Raw genomic sequence first — 17,643 nt, 5'->3', positions numbered from 1 at the left:
GGCTTTGCGGAGGCAGCACCTTTGAGTGCAGCATATCTGGAGATGTGTGCTGACCTCCCTCTCCCCCACATGATCCCCAGATTCTGTGGGGGGACCCCACGCTTGTGCAGAGCGTGGATATTGGCAGCACCCCAGTGGAAGGTGACATGGGCTTGGCTCCTGCCTCTTCCAGGTCACTGAACAGTAGGATGCCAGAGTGTGTCCCTGTAACACCGCAAGCCTGGCTCCCACCATGAGTACCGAGCTCAACGTGCCCGTGGCCCCCGCCACCCCCGCCTGCTCCGAACCGGGCCACAAGGGCATGGATTACCGGGACTGGGTCCGCCGCAGCTACCTGGAACTGGTCACGTCCAACCACCACTCGGTGCAGGCCCTGTCCTGGAGGAAGCTGTACCTGAGCAGGGCCAAGCTGAAGGCCTCCAGCCGGACCTCCGCCCTCCTCTCGGGCTTCGCCATGGTGAGTGCAGTCCCGCGCGATGTTTACCAGTCAGGATCCTTTAAAACCTCCCAGCTTGCTTTCTGAGCCCCCAACAGCCAGGATTGACCATTAGGAATGCCCACCTCAGCTCCTCCAAGAGGTGGCTCTGTCCAAGTGAGGAATGGCCGGCAGTCCAGGGATGGCCCTGCTCTTGCCGGCCCAGTGACTGGGTTTGAACCGCTGAGCTTTGATTTAGCAATCAAGTGCTTAGTTACTGTACCAGGAGGGCTTCTTCTAGGATGATGTTACTGTTGTTAGGTGCTGTTTGATTGGTTCCCACTCATGTCTCTGTAGCAGAACGAAGCATAACCTGGTCTTGAATCTTAAAATCATGGCCGTCTTGATGAAGACGCCTTCTTTTCACTGGCCCTCTGCATTTCCAAGCACAGTGTCCTCAGCATCAAGGACCTTGGCTGTGTTAACGAAACAGCTTTTATATACTGTGCTTCCTGGACAAGGGTGCCCATGGCCACCCCATCTTGGACAGCACCCAGGAATGTGGAAATCAAGGAGTTGAGCTGGAACTATGGGGTTGATTGGTGTGTGTTTAAGTTTTGCCTGACAGTAAGGGGCCGGGACTTTTCAGGACAAAAGCCGTGTCAGGCAGAGAGAGCTGTGGACACCTCCCTCCTATTCCACAGCCCCGATGGATGAGGCTGTGGTTATTTAGAGTGAGAATGGATGTGCCTGGGTCACGCCACCGGGCCACCATTTTTTTCTGTCATATGCTCGGAGGTCTGGCAGGGAAAAAGAATTTGTCTCTCTGTAGGCAGACTCTCAGTTGTCAGACTAGTGGTGCAGAGACTGTGGAGTGAGCCAAAGTGGTCACTCCCATAAGCAGGGGCTGCTGGGTCATCTGAGTGGGCACCCTTGGGAAATGAGATGCTTGACTCACGGGGGCGGAGCCGACATGCCAAGTGAGGCAGAGGCCATCAAACTGGAAGGAAGGACAGTGTTTCTGTCCGTAGTCTAAGCAAAGGCCTGCGTAGATCTTGAGGGCTTGGGAGTGTGTGTGTGTGTGTGTGTGTTAACATAAATACAGAAGTCTGGATCATTCTGTGGCACCATTTTGGCGGTAGTTAATGCTTCTCTCCCCATGACTTTATCACATTATAATAAAGTGTTTTCTCAAGCTTAATCTAAAGTCTGTATCCCATGGGCTGCCAAAAGAACATCTTAATATGTCTTAGAGAAGGTGCAGCCAGAGTGCTCCTTGGAGGCAAAGATGAGGAAGCTTCATCTCCCATACTTTGGGCATGTTGCTAGGAGAGGCTGTACCTTGGGAAAGAACTTTATGTTTGGAAAGATAGAGGGACAGGGAGAGAGAGGAAGACCCTCAACCAGATAGATTGACACAGAGACCACAGCAATGGGCTCAAGTGTGTCAGAGATGATGAGGGCGGCACAGCAGAGTGCAGGGTTCAGAGCTGTTGTTCACAGGGTCCCTATGGGTCATACTTGCCTCGATGGCATCTCACAACAACAACAACAACAATCTTAAGGACTGTGTGTGAGAGGTTTAGATGTCACTATGAAAAATCTTAGTTTGCTTTCCTCACCACAGATTTACAGTGTTAAATTCTTCTGGTTTGGCTGGTTTTTTTCCCCCTCTACACTTTGGAAAACCAGCCCTGAGAAGCGTTGCATGGCGTAACGCAGCAAGATTTCCTTCCTGTGTGAGGCTCGAGTCAGGTCACTTCCTGTCTGCCACTGTCGCTTAAAGGCCCCAAATATTGGGAGCTCTGGTGGCCTAGTGGCAAGAAGCTGCACTGCAATCCCAGAGGTGCACGGTTCGAATCCACCAGATGCTCTGCCGCAGAAGGAGGGACAATCTCCTCCTGTACCAGTCAGATCCGATTTGACGGTACACACACACACACACACAAAATAATAAAATCTTTTTTAAAAAAGACCCCAAATCTTCCATATAGCTGCACTCCCACACTCAGGAAAGCGGCACCATTTTTCTAGCCCACATGCTACAACAACGTGCTCACCCCGGTCAAAGGCATCCCGGTCACCAATGACAGTTCGGAACAACCCTGGAAATGAAGTTACGGAGCAACTAGAGAAGGAATTGTGAAGCTATGGAAGTCTCCAAGGCCAGAAATGATCTTCAAATGAGATTGGAATGAGTAGACCCTGGGGTGGAGTCCTGGGTCGCAGGTGCCCCTTGAGATCTGTCCTTGACTTGGCAGCGTCAGACGTTCTAACGGTTCACTGCTTCAGCGTCTGTGAGTGTCTCCTCTGCCCAGCCTCTGTGCCCATGGGCTTCGGGGGGGGGCATTTTGCAGGTCACACGGTGCCTGGGCCCCTGACAAAGGGTGCCCTCTCAGAAGGCTGCCCCACCTCCCACGTGCTGCAGCCTCACCCCAGCGCCCAGCAGGAGGGGCAGCCTTATCCCCTCTCAGCTGAATTTGTTGATAAACGGTCTAGAGGGTAGAGCAGCGCAGGGCAGAGGCTGAAGTGACAGTTGTGAAGCCTTAGATAGTGTCTCAGCCGAAGCCCAGTGGGCAGGGGCCGGAGACGGTGCCTCGGCCGAAGCCCAGCAGGCAGGGGCTGGAGAGGAGTGTGGAAAACAAAAACAGGCCTTTTGCTGGAACCAAACTGTTGGGAGTCCCCTGGGAGTGCAGTGAATGTGCTCGGCTGCTGAGTGAAAGGTCCATGGTTCAGGTCCACCTGGAGGTACTACGAATGAGAGGTCTGGTGATCTACTCTGAAAAATCAGCCCCTGAAAATCCCACGGTGCACAATTCTGCAGTGGCCTTTAGTGCTCCCTCTAATTAGAGCCACGAAGCTACTCCTTTGTCCAGCCACAAACATTTACGCCTGACGGGAAGTTTATTTCTTCATGTTTATCCTTCTCCTAACGTAGAGCCAGTGATCTGAGGCGTCCTTGTAGTCTCTGCATAAACACGACACTTGACGATGGCCTTTTGGCCTCTCTCCCTGTGAGCAGGGACAGTGCCACTTTCCTGGCAGCGCGGCCCTGGCTTTGTACTCATCCCTGCCTCTTACCCCGGGACTCTGTGCTGCCTGCAACATTCCCTTGTAGTTCCAGCCTCCCTGCCCCAGCTCATAGCCTCTGTGGAGACCAGAGCTTATCCCAGATCACAAGCACTGAGAAAGGACCACGCCTCAGCCCGTGGCTCTTGTCTCTTTGGATACTTTTCAACATGACCCCAGCAATAATCAGCCCTGATGCTGTTCAGCTTGTGGCCCACCCTTTTTATCTACCAAATGTTTTGTTCATCTTCATCAAAGTGAAGGTCGTTGCTAGAAGAAATTGTGTCATCTTTCTTTTTATTATTATTATTTTGTGTGTGTGTACCATCAAATCGGATCTGACTAGTACGAGATTGTCCCTTCTTCTCCAGCAGAGCATCTGGTGGATTTGAACCATGTACCTGTGGGATTTCAATGCAGCTTCTTGCCACTAGGCCATGAGAGCTCACCTGTGTCATCTTTCTTGTAGATTTTTTTTTAAAAAAAGGTTGCTCAGATGTAGAATGAAAGTACCAGCTTTGCTCTTCCCAGGTCTCACCCCCTGCTGCTTGCCTCCTTAATGGCTTGGGCTTCTTATCTTTGGGTGCCTAGAAGGTCCTAGGTGCACCTTTGAGAGTGAGCCCTGGTGTCCTTGCAAAGGCCTGGACTGAACCCTCCACCTGGCAGTCCACAGTGCTAGGGTCTGGACGGCAAGAGCAGTGAGCTGGGAAGGGGAGCTGTTCCTTAAGTTTTCCCCCCTTCTCTGTTTTTCTAAAAAGTAAAGGGCAATATATGCACATGGTTTTAAAAGTTAGCCCTGCTGGGGGAGCTCTGGTGGCCTAGTGGCAAGGACCTGCAACTACAATCCCAGAGGCACACGGTTCGAATCCACCAGATTCTCTGCCGGGAAAAGGAGGAACATTCTCCTCCTGTACCAGTCAGATATGATTTGACGGTACACTCACACAAAAATTAAAAAAAAAAGCCCTGCTAAAAGGGTTATAACAAAATCTAGCAACTTCCAACCTCCGCTCTCCTCTCTTCCTTTCCCTTCTCTTCTCCTCTCTCTCACACACACTCCCCCACCCCCTTCACATCGATCTTTCCAGGAGGAATCTGCTCATCTTCTGCCATGGAATTGGCAGTGGATTTGAACCGCCAACCTTTCAGTTAGCGGCTCAACACATGACCCACTGGACCAGGGCTCTTTGATAGCCATGGGAAATGCTGTTGTTTCTTCCGGCCTCAGCACCCCGTGTCTATAGGGAGGGCTTGGTCCACTGGTCCTCTGTCCATCCCTGGGTAGCATTGTCTTATAAGTACCCTATGATTGTGGGTGCCCCCCCAACTTCCCATCCTCACCAGTGTCCCCACTTGGGTCACACTCCTGGCCTGGAGGTGAGGCTCTGTGCTCAGCTGATCACCACGTGGTCCGTGTGAGCCGCCCTCCGCCGTCATGATGTGCATCGGCCCTCTGTTCCCTTTTGTGACTGCATGCGTGTGGCAGCACGTGTGTCCACCCGGCCCCCTGAGGACAGCCCTGCTCTGCCCTGCAGGTGGCCATGGTGGAGGTGCAGCTGGAGACGCAGTACCAGTACCCGCGGCCGCTGCTCATCGCCTTCAGCGCCTGCACCACCGTGCTGGTGGCCGTGCACCTGTTTGCCCTGCTCATCAGCACGTGCATCCTGCCCAACGTGGAGGCGGTGAGCAACATCCACAACCTCAACTCCATCAGCGAATCGCCCCACGAGCGCATGCACCCCTACATCGAGCTGGCCTGGGGCTTCTCCACCGTGCTGGGCATCCTGCTTTTCCTGGCCGAGGTGGTGCTGCTCTGCTGGATCAAGTTTCTGCCTGTGGACTCGCGGCCCCAGACCGGCCACCTGCCGGGCCCCGGTGGTCACACCGGCTGGCAGGCCGCCCTGGTGTCCACCATCATCATGGTGCCCGTGGGCCTCATCTTCGTGGTCTTCACCATCCACTTCTACCGCTCGCTGGTGCGGCACAAGACCGAGCGGCACAACCGGGAGATCGAGGAGCTGCACAAGCTCAAGGTGCAGCTGGACGGGCATGAGCGAAGCCTGCAGGTGGTGTGAGGGTGCGGGGGCCGCGGGGCCCAGGCACCAGCCACAGAGCAGCCACGCCGGCCCGAGCCTGCAGACCTGGGGGGGGAGGGGTTCCAGAATGCCGACTGTCAGCAAGGCCGCATAGACACTGCCAGATTGTTCGAGACCAAAGTTCTACTCTTGTCCCAGTGCTGTTGCATTCCGGGCAACTCCCCCTCCGAAATCCTTAAACAAGAGACTGTGTTGTTAGGTGCACAGGAGGCAGAGAGGAAGGCTGATCCTTTGACTCTGGGTGTTTGGCTGGGGTAGATATGATCCAGGTGCTTGCGTAAGAGAGGGAAGGGCAGCTGAGAGGGGTCTGCAGGGCTGGGGTGGGCGTTGTGGGCAGGCCCTAGTGTGCTCGGCCCGTGCCCATCCACTCCGTCCCTGGAAGGGCCCCAAGCTGCACCCAGTAGTCAAGGATGATCTTGGAGACCAGGAGCCAGAGGGTGCAGTGTGAGCCTCATGTGCTGCTGGTAGCATGTCCGGTGATGCCAGGCCCTCTCAGTAGACAGGAATGAGGTGTGGTGGGTGGGTGCACACCCACCTGGGCTCAGTGCCCATCCCACCTTGCTTGTGGAGCATGGGCAGGAGCCCAGGTGTGTGTGCACTCAGCGGCCTGTGGTGGACGTGAGCAAGGTACCAGGCTTGGCAGGACAGGGTGCGTGCGTCCTGGTGTGGCCTGGCCAAGGTGGAGGAGGTCAGGCTCAGTGAGGTGGTCTGAAGCCCACCCGGTTCAGAGCCCTCCCCTCTCCCTATCCTGGAGACGATGTGACCATCAGGGTGGGGGTGGAACCCCAAATCTAGAGGCACCCCCCCCCCGCCATCTCTCACCACAGAGTGGCCTCTGAGCACGTGTTGGCTGGCCCTGCCTGGTCCTCGCTTCAGAGTTGGCAGTGGGCCTGACCATCCCTTACTTACCCGCTTTGTCTAGGAGAGTGAGTACCTAGGTGACTTCCTGTCCAAACTGCACCCTTTTGCCAGGCCTGTGGGTAGTGGAGTCAGGGGCCTCCTTATAATGACCCAGAGCTCCTCCGCAGGGAAGGCAGCCCCACCCCCAGCCCCCTTCCTGTGGCCCCAGCCTCTCATGTTTACACTGCTGTGCCCTGAGGGGGTCTGCTGGGCCCAGGGTGGGGTCTGCTGGGCCTGTCCCCTGTGGCTGCCATGCACACAGCTGCAGTACCAGCTTACACATGGCGGCCCCATTTGGCTTTTAAAGCTCGTGTTTACCATGCTAAGAACCTGGGGAGGGATTCCTTGTCTTCTGTAAGTGGGCATGGGACATCACCATGCTCTGGTCACATCTGGTGACACTATCTCAGTAGAGATGTCATTGCCTCCTAGCCTGGGATGGAGATGGGGTGGGTGAGGCTGTGGGAACACAGACCCTGACACCAGTGAGTGCCCCTGGGGGAGGGGAGGTGTGCTGGGCTCCATGTACATGATGACGTCTGCCGGCCATGCCCTTGTCTGGTCCAGAAAGGAGCCTCGCGTCTGTCCCCAGCCGGGTGTGTCTGCATCCTCTGGCATCTGTTGGGACCTGCTTAGTCTTGGCTGCATGTCTGTCCTTCCCAGGAGCCTTAGAGAAGGGGCACCTGTGGTCTAGTAAGTGTTTGCTCTGCAAAAAGCCTCCAGTGAGATTGAATGGCACCCCACACAGCCACTGAGTCCTGTGGGAGGCCCTCAGTGCTGCTTTGCTGGGTCCTCAGCTTGCACACGAGTGGCAGCCCCTCTCTCTGGCCTGGGCCTCTGCTGGGCTGTCATTCTGGGCCTCCCTGGGCCACTCACCACCCCCAACTTGGGAAAGCCCCTAGCTCCTGCTTGGGGACCACTTGTCTGTGTGCAGGGCATTTGTCCTGGGAGCATCAGGGTCAGGTAAGGTGGACCAGCTGGTGGTGCCACACGGATAAGGGAAGATGCCACACACTGTGTGTCTCATACTCTGACCTGGAGGTGGAGAGCAGATCGTAATTTCTCAGTGATTAATACCGGAGAGTCTCCTGGCTCCCACTTGTTCTCTCCCTGGGACCCAGGACGGATACAATTCTGGGAACAGAGATGGCTGTGAGAATGGGGACCGGCAGGCAGGAGGGACAACCCTAGGATCACTCTGGGGCCTTGTTGGGGGTGTGGAAACAGCTGGCTGGGCGGCGTGGGGAGTGGAGGGAGTGGGCCTGGCGTCTGGAGGAGGCTTCACTGAGCAGAAGGGTGTGGAGCGGCCGCCCTGGAGCCACCGGGCCTGTCCTCGCTCCTCTGGGCAGAGCCTTCATGTGCGCGCCGAGTCCTGCCCGACTGGAACACGCTCACCATGTCATACCAGACTGGAAGCTTCAGAACATCCGTGTTTCCATTTCAGGAACTGTGACGGCAGAATGTACTTTAGCGGCTTCTTAGAAAGGTCTGTCGAAGCTAGACCACCCCAGCCCGAGAGGGCCGAGGGTCACCTGCAGAGCGGTCTTCCTGGCTTTGCAATCACCCATTTATGCATGGGCATCACGGTGCGCATTCCTATGTGTGATTTTGAAACAACTGCCCTGGATGGAATTGAATAAATGGAAGCCATTAAAGCCCCCCCCGCTCTCGATGGAGTGCTGTCCCTCCTGGTGGGCGGCTGAGCCCCACCAGAGCCTGTCTGCAGCGCTCAGGGTGCTTATCTCCCACAGCCCCGGAGGGAGGGTCTACCAGGGGTTCAGGTCATGTGGCGCGGCCAGGCCGCAGGACACTTTCCCTCTCACAGCCAGGAGCAGAGGCCACCTTCTCAGGAAGAAGTCCCACTGCCCCTGATTATAGCTTCCTGGTGCTTCAATCTGGAGGCTCCTGGGTCCTCAAGGCACAGTCACCGGCGTCTCCTGTGTTCTGCCATGAAAAAGGGGACTTCTAGGGTCATGACTGGCATGAAGGTTTGGGGTACAGTAGCCCACTGGGCTCTGTTCTCAATTGAGCCCCTCATCAAGAGAACACACAAGGTGGGGGCTGCAATTTCCTTAAAGAGAAAAAGACCTTCACCACCACCTTCCTTCTCGAGCAGGGTGAGTCACTGGTGACATTTCCGCAGAGTCCAGTGAGCCTCTGAGGGACCCCGTTACCATGTGCCCAGCAGACCCCTGAGGACTCTTGTACCTTGACCTGAACCCCCTGGCAGGGTGAGTGGTGGGTTCTCAGCACCCTGGGTGGGCTCAGACTCCTTGCCAGCCCGCTCAGAACCTAAATGCCCTTTCCAACTCTGGTCACTTGCCAGGGGCCCCACTAGTTATTGTGGGACATGGTCCCCAGGTCTAGGCAGGAACAAACTGAGGGGGCTCCATGCTCAGTTACCACCAGAGGGGCTTTCCTGCACTGGCTGCCTCAACCCTCAGAGCAAGTCACGCTCATACCACTGAACCTCGAGTGGCCTCTGACCGGTGCGGGGGACACTCCCTAGGGCAGGCCCCTCGTGTCGTCACAGGCCTGCACTCCCTCCGTCACTCGAGATCGTAGGACCATGAGACCTGACACGCTAGTCTGCACACAATGGGCCCAGTGCTTACATGACATTTGCTGAGCGAATGCGTGAAGGGCCACTGGAAGTAACAGCGGTAAAAGGCCAGTGTCACCTGCTCACCACCACGGGGCTGTGCTGTGTCTGGGCTCCCAGGAACCGTGACTGGCAGCGGTGTCCAGGCCTGCGACCACACAACCCCTTCCGGGCTGGGCTGTGACTGTCCTCGCTTGGGGCAGTGTCACAGTGGAAGATGGCAAGTCACATATAGCCTGCTGGTCTTTGTAGAGTGGCTTCAAGGATAGACTCTGGGGTTACCAATGGTCTAAGTGTCTGTGTACTGGGAAAGCTGTTTTATCACAGGGTCTCCCAAGCCTTAGCATGCCTCTCCTAGGGCGGGCTCGGGGGGGCAGGGTCCCCTGGTAGAGGCTCGCCACAGCGGCAGAGTCACCCAAAGGCCCACCCAGCCTGTGGGATGGCCTTCCATGAGTGGTCTGGAGGCTGCCGGCTGCTCACAACAGGCTTTCACTTGAACGCCCACTGGGCCAAGACGGCGAGCCTTGGCCCTGCCTGGTGACCAGAGAGGGGAGAGAGGCTGTCCCCGCACCCTCACGCTCTGAGTGACCTATCTGCGAGGTCACTTCCTACCCTACCTCGCAGACGCCTGAAACCTGAGAGCTTTCTCTAATCCTTCTCAGTTCTCTAAGCTCAGCAGGTGAACAGCTCAGCAGGCAGGGCCCCTCTGGCCACTGAGTGTGTCTGTTGAAGACCAGGCCCACCCTTGACACTGACGTGACTCTGATGGGCTGCCTCCCACTAAGCTTGGCTCCCAGGACATGACGGTTTGGAGTCCCAGCTGCGGCTCCAGAGAGGGCGGGCCTCACAGACACCAGCCCCTACCCTCAGCCCGATCCTCAACTGATCACAGGTACACAGGGGCCGCCCACTGCCACAGACCAGCACCACATACAACAGCAACAAGACGAGAGCGGGCACGGCCCCTGAGCTGAGGAGCACCTTTTTTTTCACTGTAGCATTTAAGTGTTTCTGTCCTCACTGCATGCCACTCCAGGGGTCAGGCAGTTTAAGTCTGAAGTCTGGGAGAACGGTAACATCTTCCACCCAGCCCTCCTCCAGCCCAGCGTGCTCCGGGTGAAGGGAGTACTGAGAAACCTCATTAAAGAAACGGACCGCACTGCAATCCCAGAGGTCCATGGTTCAAATCCACCAGATGCTCTGCTGGAGGCGGGGAAATCTCCTCCTGTACCAGTCGGATCTGATTTGACAGTATATGCATGAAACATTTAAAAAAAAAAAAACGGACCAAAGAGTTGTAAGAGGTACCAAAATTCCTTAAGCATAAATTATCCCTCTGTGAAAACTATGAAAAATTAAATTAGCTAAACAGAAGTGGTCACGTATAGGTCAGAGGGGATGGACCTGAGGTATTTTTGCATCAAAGCTTGTGCATGGTGAGGGGGTCAAGCTTCTTTCTGTCCACAGTGGGGGTCCTTCAGCCCCAAGGGTTGGGGTTGCCATGGCTCCCTGGAATTTGAGCTCCCTGGGGTTGGGGCTCTGGGGGCGGCTCACACAGGCCTCCCTTGGAAGGAGAGAGCCACCTGCAGGAGCTCCTGGCCCAGGTCCTGCTGCCCTCCTCCAGGGCAGAACTCTGGCGACAGCTCCCTGAAGGTGATGCAGACGCGGCGGGCAGTGACATGTCTGCGGTGGATGGCATGCAGCCACTGGTGCCGGGCCTCACCGGAGAGCACCAGCAGAGAGCGGCGGGGCACGTTGATGGCCACCTCCACATCTTGGCACATGACCGATCTGCTGAAGGCCTCTGCCCCCTCCACCAGGGGCTCCAGCAAGTCCGGGGGCGCTGGGCAGAGCAGGAGGCTGCCGGGTGCCTTGCGGGACATGGAGAGCACCGTCGGGGACAGCAGGTTGAGGCTCACCAGCCGCTCCCCCCAAAGCCACGTGTCGTCCAGGTGGGGGTCGATGGCAGAGCCCCACTCGGGCCGGTAATCCAGGTTGCACTGCTCAACGGGCCGGAAGTCCTCCAGGTCTGGGTAGCAACCCATCCTCTGCACCACCTCCTGGCTGAACGCGGGCAGGCCTTGGAAGCCAGCCATCTTCAGCTTCTGCTTCCGAAAGTTGACTCTGGGGCCGTAGTCCTGAAAGATGTGAGCAGAAAGGAGGTGAAGTGTTTGCATTTACCCAGACGCCTCCTGTGAGCCGGGTCCCACGTCCGTGTCAGGCAAGGAAACAAGCGGGACCCAACTTCACACGCCTGACACTGCGGCAGAGGAGACAGGAGACCGGGGGGACCCAACACAGAGCGAGCGACAGGCCGGGGTTGGGGTGGGGAGTGGGGGGCAGAACAAAGCACCATGAGGTGCTAGAGGGTCTTCACCTAGGGTCCCCAGAAAACAAAGCTACAAAAGGTTGATTATTCTAGCATGTGGTCCCAAAGAGGCGGAAATGGGAAGAGCGATCAAGGAAGGAAGAGAAGGCCAGTCCAAGGCCGCATGTGGTCAGCAGAGGGTCACAACCATTTGGGAAACCCAGCAATCCCAGTCACGCACGCTCAGGAGCACTGGAGCGTGTGTCCACATGGATGTTCACCACAAGAGCAGAAACAGCCTAAATGTCCATCGACAGCTGGTAAACTAGACATGGCAGATGCAGGGAACATGCCCGAGTCCTGAGAAGGAAGGGCGCCGTGACATATGAGATGTGAAGGAACCTTAGACACTATGCTAAGTGAAGGCAGTTGACCAGAAACAACACAGATGATGTGACTCTGCTTCCAGCATCTGAACTGCCCAGGACAGGCAAATCCACTGAGGACGAGACGTAGGTTAGTGGTTGCCTCGGGCTGGGGGAGAGAAGAATGGGCACTGAGGCCTGTCCAGGTGACAGAATGTTCTGGAACTAGATAGTAATAACGGTTGTACATTAGGAATGGACTAAAGATCACTTACTTAAGCATACACTTGAAAAGGGTATATTTTTTGAGGTGAGTTTTGGGGTACGTGATCTGTATTGAAAGAGAAAATACTAGAGGAACTTTGTAGGCTGCTCCTCAGAACTGAGGCATGGGAGTATTTCCCCACCAATGTGGTCACCTTCTATGTCCTTCCAGTGGCCGCCCAGGCTGGAGGGAGCTGGCCTTCGGGGTCTACCCTGGGTAGTGGCAGCATAAACCTGATACGGGCACAGTGAGGGAGGTGAGGCTGGGCTGCCCATCAGGAGAGGAGGAAGTAAGAGACAGGCCGAGAGGATGAGAGGCAGGGAGAGATGTGCACGAAGTGGTCCCGAGATCCCAGGTCAGGGTCCCGAGATCCCAGGTCAGGGAGGCCTGCCCGAGGAGGGGGTCGCTTCAGGAAGGCGAGGAGGAGCTGGGCTGAGCTGCAGAGGATACATGGAGCTGGCCAGCGAAGAAGTCACTGTCATTGTCACGGGAAAGCATGGCAGAGGGCAGCCCTGGAAGGTCGGGATGGTGGGGTCACATCAGCAGGGCTCGCTGAGTCATGACATGCACTTAGGTCTTTACGTGGAGGTGGGACAAGCCAGAGAGTTTACAGCAGAGAAGGGACCCAATCTCATGGGCTTTAGAAGGTCACTTTTCTGCTATTTTGAGAATGAACGGAAGAGGAGCAAGAGCTCAAGCAGGAAGCCACTGCAGGAATTCCGGAGACCTGAAGCAAGATGGCAGGCGTGTGTGTGAGACAAAGAGAGGGGGAGAGCGCGCTGACAGGATAGATAAACAGATTAGAAATGCAGCATAAAAGTAATTGGAAAAGGCCCCAAGGCTTCTGGGCTGAGCAGGAGAAACATGGGATTGGCTGAGCTGGGGCCCCTTCAGGGGTGAGGGGAGAACCGAGCCTGTTTCGGGGTGACGCAGAGAAGCAGCCTAGACTGTTGATGCTCAGGAATTCAGAGCCGTGATTCACAAGCTTATGGAGACAGTGAGCCAGAAAAGAGCCCCAGGGACTGAATCTAGGGGCCATGTGACCCCAAGGAGACCACCGGGAGGAGCGACCAGCAGCAGCTTGAGAGGAGGGGAAGGATTTCGAAGAGAAAGGTGGCTGGACCACATGAGAACATCAAAGACCAGCAGAGGGCACAGCGAGCTTGCAGGAGGGAGTGGGAAATGTGGCATTTCTGAGCAAGGACCGTCCTGTGCACAGGCAGACGGAGGACGTGGCCTTGGGGAAAGCCTCCGTGGCAGGAGAGACGGTGACCTTTGCACACAGACACAGGTGGTGAGCTGGCGAGCTTCCGTGTGCTCAGTGACACAGCCATCTACAGCGAGGGAGAGGAAGGCCGGGACAGTGAGCGACCAGCGTGAACAATGAGGACAAGGAGGCCAACTCCCCTCAGAGCCCCTCGTCAGAGGTGCCTGTCACGGGCTGCCTACCACCCGCCCCTCGGTCAGGTCTGTGACAGGAGCAGCCTCAGGTGGGCTTCACTGGAGCTGGGGGTTAGCACCAGCACCATGAAGCAAAGAGGGGGTTCACGGGGAGGGACTGTGATAAGGGATCGTGAGCTGAAGTCAGGTAAAGACAGACAAGGAGGGAAGGGCAGTGTGGAGGGGCCGCAGGTGATGGTGGGGCTACTGGCTACGAGTCCTCAGGAATGGGTTAGGAAGAGAGGGGGTCAAGGGAGAAAGGGCATTTGCTTCCTTGCCAAGAGGCGGCCCAGAACCATGAGGCCAGACTAACAGGAACTGGAATGAACAATCACAGAAATCCAGCGCAGAGAACTCTGTGGGATAAAGGGTCTGGGCAGGGGACACTGAGCAGTTTCTTGAAGGTCGGGGTCTTCCTTCAGGAAGTCCCTCATGACCATCTTGCTCATGTGGGCCGCTTGGGAAGGCAGAGAGTGTGGAGCAGCCCTGTCTGCCTTGAGCACGCCCTCCACCTTAATGTGTGGGGAAGGGGAGCTGACCAGGCTGGCCCCCACTCCTGCATCCCTAGGCCAACCCTGTGCCCTCTGTCCTGAGGTTAGAAGCCTGGCCACTAACGCCCGAGAGGATGGTAGTGGGAGGCCCTCAGAGGGCCGGTGAGAGTTAGGAAGAAGGGTGAGCACAGGCGACGAGGAGTCCACAGGGCCCCCAGCAGCGTGGCGGGTCCACTCTGGCCATCAGGGCCTCCACCCCAAGCAGCACACCTGCTTCCGCCGTCCAGACTGAGAGAGCTTCCAGGGGTCCCGGTCCATCAGGTGCACCAACTCAGCTTCTTCCTCCCGGGTGACAAAGTCCTCTATGAGCATCACTCCCGGGAAAGGGAAAGCCCAGCCTTCGAAGTCAGACTCCTCTGTGCCCACTGCCCAGCCAGTGTGCGAACAGTAAAGGAAGCGGTCCAGGTTCTGTAAGACAGACACAGGTGCTGGAGCAGTGGCGCCAGCTGCCTCTGAGGGTCTCCATCCTTTACTGGTGAAGCCCCCTGAGGCCCCTCTCCCTCAGACACTGCATCAGAACCGTGGCACAAACTGCCTTCCGCCCTCACCATGGCCCAGGTGGCCTCGGAAGGCAGCAGGGTGCTGGAGGCAGGAACACTGGGCATGGAGATGGGCCCCTGCCCAAGGTGCCTCTGAGGAAGGCACTCAACTCGGCCCCTTTCTCACTTTCTTCCTGTGTGAAAGAGAAGAGCATCCTGAGAGCTGAGGCAGTCAGGTCCATTATACAGATGCGGTAACTGAGGTCCAGCAAAGAGCGAGCTGGCCCAGGGCTGCAGTCAGAGAGCGGCTGTCACTGCATGGTGCCTCTTGTCCCCCCTCAGTCTCACGGTCTGAGGAAGAGGACCTGAGTGAAAGCACCCAACCAAGGCCTGGGGCTAGTGGATTATGTGAAGCCCGACCCTGGCGGAACTGGTCACACTGCCAGGTCAGCACGGGCTCAGTGTGGTCAATTCCTCCTCCTTGTCTCTTTCACGGTGCTCCTACCCTCTGTCCCACATCTCTTCTTGTCTTACCCTCTGTTTCATGAGCTGTTTCAGGTGGACCCTAACTGATGCAGTCGCTGGTGCCGTTCCTGCAATCTGTGCACCCACACTCTTTTCCGAGCCTCGCTACCTCCACCCCACTTTCTCCTGGGCTGGCCATGCCTGTCACCTCTGGGAAGGGCGGGGTGAGGACCAGTGTCTCTTTTCCAAAGACCCCTCCTCCCCACTCCAGGGCATGGCTGAGCCTTCTTGGGGTCTCTCCAGGTCAAAGTTTGTCTCCCTTCCCTAGCAGGACTTGATGCTTATGGGCTCAAGATCTGGTCTGACCCCAGCCAGGAGGGCGACCAGGGGAAAGCAGGTGAACCTCTCTCCTAGGGCCAGGTGCCCCAGGAGTCCCTGCTCTCCCCTCCGTGCGTGCCCCCCTGCCCCATCCTTGCTGTATGTTCTCTGCTCTCTGTGTTTGCTGTATGCTTCACTCCAACTCTCTCAATGCCCCTGTGTCCCTCCCAGACATCTCTCCTCAGCCTCACGTCTTCCCTTCGCCCTCAGTTCAAATCCAGCTCCTCCCCTCTCAGCCCCTCATGTGTCCTCAGCTGTTGCTCGCTAAGGTTCTTCCACCTCTTACCACCCTGCAGCTGGAGAACACAGTCCAGCCTCTCTCATCCAAGATACAGCCAGGCCGCCTTCCTTCCTCCCCACCGCCAGGATGCCTGCACTCACAGCCTCAGCCTCCCCCACTGCCTCATTTCTCACCTCCAGCAACCCCCGGGGGTCGCTACCTTCTCCAGATCATCTCTGTAGACTCTTCAGTTTTATGTCTGTTGTCGTGTGTGCTGAGTCAGAACTGGAATCAACTCCTAACTGATGAGAGATTATTTCTCCCTCTCCCTTGGAGCAGCAGATGGATTCAAACCCACTGCCTTTGTGTTGCCAGCGCAACCCCTTACCATTAGGCCGTTAGAGATCCCTGGTTTTCCATCTAGTCAATTTTATCCATACTGCTGATGGGGTCCAAGGGCTTCCAAAGCCCTTGCCTTCATTTCTGATACACTTGGCTCTTCAGGTTTTTTAATTAACCAAAAAAGTTCACAAACTTAGGCAATATAGGCTATACTGTACCTATTGCCAGTTTAAACCTTCGGACAGCCCCAGGCAGCAGGGATATAACCACCCCTGCATGTGAAGCTCTGGTCAGAGCTCACCCCTCTAGGACAGGCAGCTTTGGGGTGCTCTGCCTCTCCCTCTGTGGCCTCTCCTCTTCCTGCTAACACATCCTTAAGGGTCTACTGCTGGCTCTCTTCTCTCACTGCTCTCCCTGTTCCTAAACCTTCTCCTCCAGCCTCTAAACTAAAGCTCAAATGCCTCTTGAGCGCTGGACCACCGTGTCCTGCATCCTGGGCTCCAGGTCCCACAACCATCCAAGCTGGGATGGCGTCACACCCACAGTGCTGTGTCCCCATGCTCACAGGCGGCTGCTGCAGCAGTTTCTTCCCACAGCTTCCCAGCCTGCACACCATCATACTGGTCTCTCGGTGGATCCCAGCAGCTTTAGGACATTCCCATCTGACCCTGCTGGAGCTCTCCAGGGCCCTCAGGTCACAATGGCCCTACTCAGGAGGCACACAGGCCCGCTGCCATGTTCAATCCCAGCATCACCCCACTTTCCAAGCACATGCACTCCCCCAGCCTTTGCCCTGACAGGTCCTCACAACTCCCACCCCGACCCTGAATGGACCTCGCTGGCAACTTCCAGGCCCAGTTCAGAGGCTTTAAGTACCTTTCAGGGAGAGCTCTGGTGGCCTAGTGGTAAGAGGCTGTGCTGCAATCGCAGAGGCATGTGGTTCAAACCCACCAACTGATGCCCAGGAGAAAGATGGGCAATCTCCTCCCGTGCCTCTGAAAATTCTCTGGAGAATCAGCTATGAAGCAGTCCCGACTCCACGGTACAAAGACTCCCTGTCACTAACTAGGACGGATTCAGTCTCCTTGCCACTGCAGTGTAAGATCTTTGGGACCACCCTACCCCGGTTTTTGGGCAGGGATTCCCTCTGACGTATGTGGGTCGCTCTGGGTCGGAAGGCACCTAATAACAGCAGCAGCAAAATCGTCCTGCATCTGGTCCCCGAGCCGCGGAGGGGGGCTCGATCGAGGATTGTTGACAAGCTCCCGGAGGTGAGCTGTGATTGGACGACACTCCACGAGGAGGAACCCCCGGCTAACCCATGAGCACTCCTCAAAGTCCCCTTTCCCCACCCCCGGCTCCGATCCCAGGATCCCGACACTGACTCTGATCCAGGCCCGCCTGAGCCTCAGTTTCCCCACCAGAAGATGGAGTCTGGGAGTGCGGGACCTCCCCTGGCTGTTACCTGCGGGGGAAGCCTCCAGGGCGGGTCACCACCGCGCCGCCGCTCGCAGACCAGACAGGTCCGGATGCCCTTGCAGCCACATTCCTCAAGGGTCTCGGCTGTTGCCGCTGCTGGGGCTGCTGCTACCGACGCCGCCGCCGCCGCCGCCATACCACCGCCGGCGCAGTCAGAGCGCAGGCGCGGGAGCCGCGGGGGCCGCTGGGAGTTGTAGTCCGGGCCGCGAGGCATGAGGCCTGCACTCCGTCTTCCTTCCGGTCTTCCTCCGGAACGCCGAGCGAGGTCC

General features: G+C 56.8%; 2 protein-coding genes across 2 annotated transcripts; one reads left to right on the top strand and one right to left on the bottom strand.

Annotated features, from left to right (window-relative positions):
- The first annotated feature begins 226 nt into the window (after positions 1–226).
- ORAI2 (ORAI calcium release-activated calcium modulator 2) lies at positions 227–5,559 on the top strand. Its single transcript, XM_006889703.1, has 2 exons — positions 227–457; positions 5,020–5,559. Exons 1-2 carry the CDS (start codon positions 233–235, stop codon positions 5,557–5,559), a joined length of 765 nt encoding a protein of 254 aa, XP_006889765.1. The 5' UTR covers positions 227–232.
- Positions 5,560–10,632: 5,073 nt separating this feature from the next.
- Positions 10,633–17,588, bottom strand: ALKBH4 (alkB, alkylation repair homolog 4 (E. coli)). The gene is made up of 3 exons (XM_006889799.1): positions 17,361–17,588; positions 14,222–14,419; positions 10,633–11,220 (listed from the first exon to the last, which is right to left on the bottom strand). The coding sequence occupies exons 1-3, from the start codon at positions 17,586–17,588 to the stop codon at positions 10,633–10,635; spliced, it is 1,014 nt and encodes a 337-aa protein (XP_006889861.1).
- Positions 17,589–17,643: the final 55 nt, after the last annotated feature.

The sequence above is a fragment of the Elephantulus edwardii genome, unplaced genomic scaffold (assembly GCF_000299155.1).
Source record: "Elephantulus edwardii isolate Elephantulus edwardi_28Jun2011 unplaced genomic scaffold, EleEdw1.0 scaffold00080, whole genome shotgun sequence".
In the NCBI taxonomy this organism is placed as follows: Eukaryota; Metazoa; Chordata; class Mammalia; order Macroscelidea; family Macroscelididae; genus Elephantulus; species Elephantulus edwardii.
This window is presented reverse-complemented; position numbering and strand designations above follow the sequence as displayed.